This window comes from Hyalella azteca, unplaced genomic scaffold, assembly GCF_000764305.2.
Source record: "Hyalella azteca isolate HAZT.00-mixed unplaced genomic scaffold, Hazt_2.0.2 contig4316, whole genome shotgun sequence".
NCBI lineage: Eukaryota > Metazoa > Arthropoda > Malacostraca > Amphipoda > Hyalellidae > Hyalella > Hyalella azteca.
The window spans coordinates 33,151-41,811 of NW_025934536.1; the positions used below are offsets into that span (position 1 = coordinate 33,151).

At 42.4% G+C, this 8,661-nt stretch overlaps 1 protein-coding gene across 1 annotated transcript; it reads right to left on the minus strand.

The window, feature by feature from the left end:
• Nucleotides 1–227: 227 nt before the first annotated feature.
• LOC108682269 lies at nt 228–8,661 on the minus strand. Its single transcript, XM_018171407.2, has 7 exons — nt 8,537–8,661; nt 7,014–8,399; nt 6,737–6,864; nt 6,234–6,405; nt 5,215–5,337; nt 1,209–4,151; nt 228–923 (listed from the first exon to the last, which is right to left on the minus strand). The coding sequence occupies exons 2-7, from the start codon at nt 8,397–8,399 to the stop codon at nt 501–503; spliced, it is 5,175 nt and encodes a 1,724-aa protein (XP_018026896.1). The 5' UTR covers nt 8,537–8,661; the 3' UTR covers nt 228–500.

Below are 8,661 nucleotides of genomic sequence, written 5' to 3' on the forward strand. Positions count from 1 at the left end.
TTCTAAAATAACTACGGAGTAAGAAGAGAAAGAGGAACAGAGGGACTGCTGGAGGTTTGAATTGAAAGCTCCGATTTTTACCTCAACCATGGCAGCGAGTTGTTGCTTGGTGGTCATATACCTACATGCTTCTCTATCGAAGTGGTTATGCCATTATGTGTAAAATTAAGTTTATTACAGTGAGAATGTGAGACTAGGATACAAATATAGAAATTTAAGACAGACGATAGCTTTTGAATAATGTATTTCAAAGAGTGGAATACTTCACGCATGTAGGGAATTGCCAAAATTTTTTTAGATTCATTTGCAGAGAAGCTATCAGCCTAACAGCTTATATATTGATTCATTAGCCTATTTCATCTGTAGTCATATTGTAAAATAATCTATTGTTATCTATCTTGCAGTTCCGCGAATTCTGCGTTTTAAATTTATGAAGGAATATTTACTAAATCCTTTTATTCACCACCAAGGTCTTCTTTCATATTTGTGCAACGTGAAAACTAGAAATGCGGTTTGCTCCTTAGAGAGTCTCGGCTATCGTGGGTATACAGGCACTCGCAAAGGAGAAAAGGCCAGGACTTGCGGAACTTAGCTTCTTGCCCGAGTCCTGAAATTACGGGCTTTACAGTTGGTTTTGGGCTCGCAGGAGTGGAAAGAGAAGGAGCGGCTGAATTTCGCCCAGATTTGTGGTGAGGTTTTCTTCCACTCGTAATCGGGATACGAGATGAGGCAGGTAGAGTATTCGATTTTGATTTCTGTATCTTTGTAAACGATGAGCTCTTGTCGAAGTTTTTTGGAGGTCGAGGAGGCACCGCCGAGCTGAGGGTGGCAAACTTCTGGCGCCGGGGTGGTTTACTGGGACTGGTGTTACCATCGACGTATGGAAGCTTTCTTGGTTCCTTTCCTGTTCGTTTCGGCGAAGGCTGAAAAAGTAAAATTTTATACATAAAGTGGTCCAAGACAAGACGTTTTTCGTGGGGTTTGAATGGAGTTTGCACTTTCTTCTCTCATATTAATTAAGATTCAGAGGTCGTAATTTTTTAAATTTTTGTGATTAGCTAGAAAAATTAAGATAATGTATGAGAAGTGAAGTGTTCGCAACGATTCTTATATCCAAGTGTGATGTAAAATAATTTTTATACAAAATCCATGTTTATAATAAAATATGGTTCAAATAACAGAAATTTATTGGCATTGTTGTTACTCACTGTGACCACTGTAGCCAACGTATTTGTTGAAAAAACGTCCGAAATTTTTTTACTATTTCCTTCGATAGCAGATTTTTCTATATTTGCATTTATGGCCAATTTAGAAAGTTTTGGAGGAATTTCAGGAGCTATCTGAATAGAAGATCCACAGCGCAAGTTGTTGGGTTTGGCAGGGAGAAGCGGAGGCTTCTCGGGGTGTTCCGGTATCTCGTAGTAGCCGCTTGAAATGGCAACTTCTTTGGTTTCTTTGTCTCTAATACTTCCAAATACGATAGGTGATCGCAGTTCAAGATCTTCGCTTGATCCACTCTGCTCTTTCTCGTCTATATTTTCGGCTTGCGAATTTAATTGCTTAGATGAATCACGTGAATCTTGTGCCACTGTGTCGAGTGTCATAGATGTCCCTGGACATTGCTCACTGGATTTCGTATTCTCTATTGAATTTTTTTCGGTTGAATTTGGGTTATGATTCTGATCGAGGACATCCAGTGCCACATTATCGAGTCGCGTATATGGGAGGACAACTCTCTCACTCTCGGGGTAATCGGATTCAGGTGGAGAAGTTGAAGGTGGTGGAGGAGGTGGAGAATGTAGAGGAGGATAGTTCAAATTGGTGCTTTCCGACTTCTCAAAATATTCGCCAGAAGTTTTTAAGTTTGATTTTGAAGAGCCTTGATTCCGCTGCAGAGTCGTTAATAATTTAGTTTTGTTAAACTCCTCTTCCGATTTATATCTCAAAACATCATTTGTGTCGATGTAAGGTATGTCGTCGATTGACTTCAGTCCGATTGATAAATTGCTTGCACTTGTCTTCCTGGCGTTTTGGGAGGCATTTTTCTCGGTAGCCTCATCAATACCTTTAAGACAGTAGTCAGTAACTAAGACATGTTCTTGGTTTGTTTCATCTTTGTTTCCATTCAATTTCCCAGTAACAACACCGGGCGTCGATTTTGAAAGAGCTTCAACTGTAAAAACAATGGCTGGTTCCGAATTCATATTTTCGATGAAAGATTCCAGTCTGCCCTCTTTCGTTTGATTGATCTTACGAGCTGGAAGTTGTGAAATCTTCTGAACTTCATCGATGCTCACGAGAGGAAGACAACCCTCATTTCCAATTTGCGAATCCCCAACCCTCTCATCTGAGACCTGATTCTTCGTACTCGCCGGGGCCGTCGATGAGATACGCTCGGAGTCAACAGCACCTCCATCAGTCTTCCGAATAAGCATCTTGGATTCCTTGTGTTCTGGTGAGAAACTTGTTAAACCACTGTGCTTGACTTGACTGCTCAAGTCTGTGCTCTCAGTAACCAAATCAACAGAAACAACACCCTGAGAGCCGCTGAGTTGTTTCTGTTCTTCGTTTTTTGACGTCTTTGAATTTTCTTCTCTAATTTGACCTATGCTAATATTTTGAGCTGCGTCATCTTCAGTAGAATTCAAGTCGACGTCATGAAGCTCTGATTCGACCACCCCGACCATTTCTTTTGAATCGAGACCATTTTGTGGAACTGAGTTGGATTGGTTACCAACAGGATTGATCTGTGCTAGAATCTCTTCTCTGCCTCCACAACCGTCCGAAGTTGGAATGGGTGAGGCGATTTGTTTTGGCTGAATATTGGGTACAGGATGTATTCCGTCATTCGTCGTACAAGTGGAAGAATCCTCAGTAGGCTCTGTTTTAAAGATAGTGTTTGAAGTAGATAACGAAGAATTTCTTTTTACCTGTTGGACATCTTCATAAAACGGATTTGCTCCAACGTAACCACTGGGCTCTGGCCGTGAATCTAAGAATGGGTTGCCTCCAATGATCTCTAGGTCATTGTTCTCTTGCACCACTGGAAGCTTAGGCCTGTTTTCCCCAATTTCTTCGTAAAAAGGATTTCGATCGCTTTGGCGAAATTCTCTTGGCACCGCGGCAGGTGATTCCAGTTGAGTCTTGTAATCGGGAGAGCATGAGTAATCTTGCTTTAACTCATTCCTCATGAAGCTCGGAGGGAGCGGTGCCCTGCGCTTCCTTCGTCTACGGCCTGTTGAGCCGCCAAATGAAGATGCTGGACTCCAACCACCTCTGGAGTAGGTGCTGCTACCCTCTCCATCCGCGGAACGTGTTTTAGGCGGCAATGGAGGAGGCAGATTCGGCACACTAACACTAGTACGCAATTTCTGAACTTGCGCTCGAATATCCCCAATTTCTTCATAAATATGGTCGTCCCTCTTGACACGAGGGGGATTAGATTCCTTGATCCCATCTCCGTCTGATTTCAATGGAAGTGTTTGAGAGCCAGCAGTGAAATTTGGTTTATTTTCAAAGTTTCCCACTCTAGAAGAAGTTCTAGACGCCGTTTGAAGCTCGGGTAGGCTCGCCATGTCTGTGCTAATAGACACTGCATCGGACGCGACTGTGGACACGCCATCATGTGATGAAGCAGCTGATAATCTTTGATCGGTTTTAGATGTGGCATCTTCGTTTTTGTCTTCATGGTTTGGGATGTCTTTGCTTATATCATTTTCGTGCAAAGTAACTTCTTCCTCAGACGAAGTTCGTTGAATGAGCTGGTCATTATAGCTAACTTTCCCCGAATGCTCCTTAGCATTCAGATCATTCAACTCTTCATAATTATCTTTTCTAGCCAAAACCGGTGTAGTTTCTGCTGATTTCATGTCTGTCGATGAATCATGCTCAGATGTCGGGCCTGGGTTCATACGAAGGCCCAATAGTTGGGGAGATGCAGGCAAGGAGGTCATGGGGCAGAAGAGGTCAGATATGTTCGTGGGGTGCAGATGACCTCCTGTGAGGTAAAGTCTGAGCTCATCGGCGAACAACAGCAAATCTAGCGTGAGTCTTGCAAGGTGAGACGCGTCGAGTGACAATCTTCGAGAGTACTTCAAAATTCCATCTTCACGCTGACGGAAACCAAGTAATCGTAAAATCTCGAGACCTCCCTGAAAAATAGAAATAAATATTTACACTTTGAAAATAAGTTGAAGCGTATTATTCGCATTTTGAGAAAGCATTTTCAAGAGATATTTATATTTTTGCCATGAGTTTACATGAAAAAATTGCGCAGACAATTATATTAACACGCTGAATCCAAATTATAAAATGAATGATAAATTTTGTCTCGACCTTCTACGTATTACAATAATTTAAAAAAATCTTCTGTTTGGAAGCGTTCATGCAGCACGGGACTTAATCAGTCTAATTGAATAGTTAGCAAAATTTAAATTTATATGAATATTTTTTTAACTCCTACTCGAATTGTGGAAACGCGGACTATTAACGACAGTCTTTAAACAATATTTTCATTACAAACATGAAGTCGGACACTCAACCGTTCATGAACTTGGGCATCCTCAATTTCTCGGGTATGAACGTCACACCATACATTCTGATCATCCAGTGACCATATAAGCCGATGCCAGTGGGTGTAATGGATGTTGGTGGACCTCAATTTCTCTGATATGTGCGTCTCATCATAATAACTGCCATTGTGCAACCATGTATACAGTATACGTAGACGCCGGTGGATGTGATGGATATGAGCAGACCTTAATTTCCTGGGTATGAATGCTATATTATCCAAATTGGTCATCGAGTGATCTTGTAAACAGATGCCAGTTGCTATACATGTTAGAAAAATCACCGTTAAACGGTCTCACCAGCGTTCTAGTGGCGGCACATGAAAAAGAAACACCGTATGGCCGTTTTTAATAAAATTTAACACTAAAAACCCGTACAACATCTGAAAAAACGGATAAACGGTTTATAAACGGCCGGCCACTAGAACGCAGGTGAGACCGTTTTTTGACCGTTTTTTTACAGTTTTTAGCGCAATTTCTCATTTATGAAATAAATGTACTATTGTGCTCGCCATGTCCGTCTGTCCGTCTGTCTGTCCGTCCGTGATTTCACGTTTTCGTCGACGAGAAAATGCGCTCTCTATCACTCACTGCAGTGAGTACTGAGTTATATTTTTTCGACCAGTGTAGGTGAGTAAGACCTCACCTTGACAGGCACCCAGGGCTGGTTGCCGTGGGCCACGATGGTCCGCCAGCCAAGAGGTCGCAAATCCTCTCGCTGCAGCAGCACCTGCGCGTGCCGCGCCAACTGCAGGAGCGCCGCTCGAACCTGTCCATGGGGGCCACGATATAGGGTACGTAGGCCAAAAACTTTTGGTTCATATTTTAATAAATGTTAAATAGGCCTACTATTTCTGTTTCATAGTTTTCTGTAGGCTATACTCGCCAATAAATAATTGATGCTTTAGTGACGGTTATGGTGACCTGCCTTGAGCTACATAAGGTGTTATCGCATCGATATATATTTAATCCAATATGTGTTTCTAAACTTTTGTTAGCGTGTTCATTTGTAGATTGTTTGAACTAATTAACACTATTTACAACGTGTTTATTTCTAATTTTATGCGTTTAAAAATAGAAGCGTTCAAGTTGTCACAAATTGTACAAGTGAAACTAAGTTGTTCAATGATAATAACGTAGAGTGTCGTAGGCTGGCTAAAATATAACAAATGCCGTTCATTGCGATATCAGTGCGAATTTTATAAAAAAAAACATCAACTTTGCTTTATGCCGCGCCAAAGTTTGCAGAGGCTATTAATATCGTTGCTTGATAAATCAAGAACAATTAAAAATCTTCCTCTACTGTTACTACATGTTAACACTCTACCGCCCTATGTCACTCTCCGGCCTTATGTCAAGGCCTTATGTCACTCTCACTCTACCGCCTTATGTCACTAAACTTCCAACTTGAATTATACGTAAACTATTGAGTGTAGCAAACTGAGGATGTTTGTACGCAACAGAGAACATTGTAAAGTCGTCGTACGTGGCGGCAACCATCAGTGCAAGTCATTTTGCGCTCACTAGCAACGCAGCCTTTCTGGGAAGTAGTTTTGTGACAATATTGCTCCGGTTACTCATGTCAGGCGGTAGAGGGTTATGGAGCATTTATTTTTGGTATATGTTGGTACTCACTGTTCGAAGCTGAGCTTGGAAATCATGTACCTGCGCGGCGCCGATGTCGGTATTGGCTGCACAGATTCGAGGAGCGTGTAGCAGAGATAGTTTGAGGTGCAGGGGAAGCGGATGTTGAATAAGCAGGTGGAAGGTGGCCCAATCATGCTGGTCCAAACCCTGACCACGGTCGAGTGATACAACCAGTCGCGCTCGCCACACGCTGTTCGGCACAAACGAAATTGTGCCATACGAATTTAGGTATGAATAAAAACTGCTTAGTGTTAGATAATTATCTCTCTTACACTTTCCCCATGCTACAGAATCTTAACAAATTTTTTATACATAATTAACTTACGAAAAGTCCGAAAGTTACGAAAGTAACTTTCGGTACGAATTTTTTTTGTAAGAAAGTTACGTGAGTCGGATAGAAGTAAGTTCATTAATTGATCCATTTCGGTCATCTTTAATTTTATATAAACGGGAAAATATTCATTTGTATGAATATATAAGAAAATGTCGCTTATTAATAAGAAAATTTCATTCCGTCACACCTGACGTCGGTGAGCCAAACGCTTGTCACGTCAGGAACTTCTTCTTGCTTCAGTAGCACCCACTGACGGCAGTCAGAACTCTCGTGATCATCCTTCTCATCATTGTGTGCGAGTGACACTCCATCTTCCTGTGGTGAAATTACGGAATTAGTTCTGGGATTTTTACATGTAAAATGTCCAGAACGTCTCAAATGAATCTGAATAAACATGAATACCTTAAGTTCCTAACTCATTCTCAGTTGGAATTTGGAATTGTCATGAAATCATATAAACTCACCCCGCCTCCAAGCTGACCGTCAGTAGCGATCAAACTTTCAGTTGTATCTCTCATATCGTCAATAACGTCAGGAACGTTCCTTGCTGAATGATATGAAACCACACTAGAGCTCCTTCCCACTTCATCTTCGGGTTTTGTTTTGGGGTCGATTGGCGGTAGTGCTGCAGGCACTACATTCACTTCGGAAGAAACCTCTGTTCGGAAGGCATCCACCGAAGTCTCCAGATCCACGAAAGCGGTTTTAAGGTTGGTACTTGATTTTTCTGGGATGGATGTGTCGATTGTGGTTTCACTAATGTCATCTATGCTTACCTGTTTCAAACTTTTCTTGAAACGCTGTCTTCGAACTGGTGGGGTTGGCGCTTCCGAATGCGCGGTGGTAAAAGACGAGCGATCGCCATCTTCCGACAAGGCGTCTATGCTGGCCAAATGCTTTTGCATTTCAAGCATCCAGTTAGAGTCCTTGTCCATGTCCTGCACTTTTCTATCGTTACCCTTTTTATAACCTACCATCGAAACGCTGTCGGAAGGCGCAATGTCAGTACTGAGAGACTCATTTGTCACTGATACTTGGGACGGGGCATTCGGCGATACTGGGCGGTCTGCGTTTGTTGAAATCGAATCACTCACAACTCGCGGAGTACCGGATTCAAGTCGTTTTGTAGAAGGGTGAGCAGGAAGTGATCGTTTCTGAATTGAGTCGTTTTGAATTTTCTTTGTGTCACTGACACTCACGGACGTTGATGGTTCAGGAGTGGAATGGGTTTGAAGAGCAGGATAACCAAAATATGGATATGGGTAAGGATACGGGCACGGTATGCATGGGAAATAAGGTGCAGGATAAGGATAGCCTGGTTGAGGGAATGAGGTAGGGACAACAGCCTGTGAAGGTACCAATTGCTTACTTAACTGGTTCTTTCGGTGTTTCCGAGGCGGCGGCCGAATTATCGGAACCGGAACTGGCTCAAAACCAGGGAATATTCCGGTTGTACTTCCCATCATCTGGGGAAAATGTTGTGGGAAATACTGGAAAGCCAATACCGGAGACTCAGGATGCATCTGGACAGTTTGCTGGCGCCTCTGCACTTTGACCCGCTCAATTTCAATGCTTGCATCTTCGTTGCTGTAGATACGACGCATGGAGTCAACTGTATAGTGGTCAGGTTGAGACTTAGGCTGCACTTGCAAACCCTGCATATGAGGATTTACCCATGGGCTTATAGCCGAGAACGGCGGAGGAGGCCAAGTTGCAACTGGCCCTCCTGAAGTTGTTGTCGGCATCATGGGCCACGGAGGAAAGCACGTCGGGTACATGCTGGGTACGAGCTGTTGACAAGTGTTCTGACCTCCTGATGACGTACCCGCTGCTTTAGGTGACGACGACATCTGATCATCACATCGAAAATTAAAACTGTATAACCGGAAATATATTTGCAATTACCAGAAAATTATGATTAAGTAAGCATCAGTGAGCAAGAATTTGTTTCTAAAGACCTAGGAATTATTTTTTCTAAAGAACTTACCTTCGGTCTGTCTGCACTTTATTTGCTTGTCGTATAACAATAGAGCCATGAGCACTTGAGTTCTTTTCACAACATGTTCCGTTCAAACAGTTTTAGGACTACTGTAAAAAATAAACAGGACTACT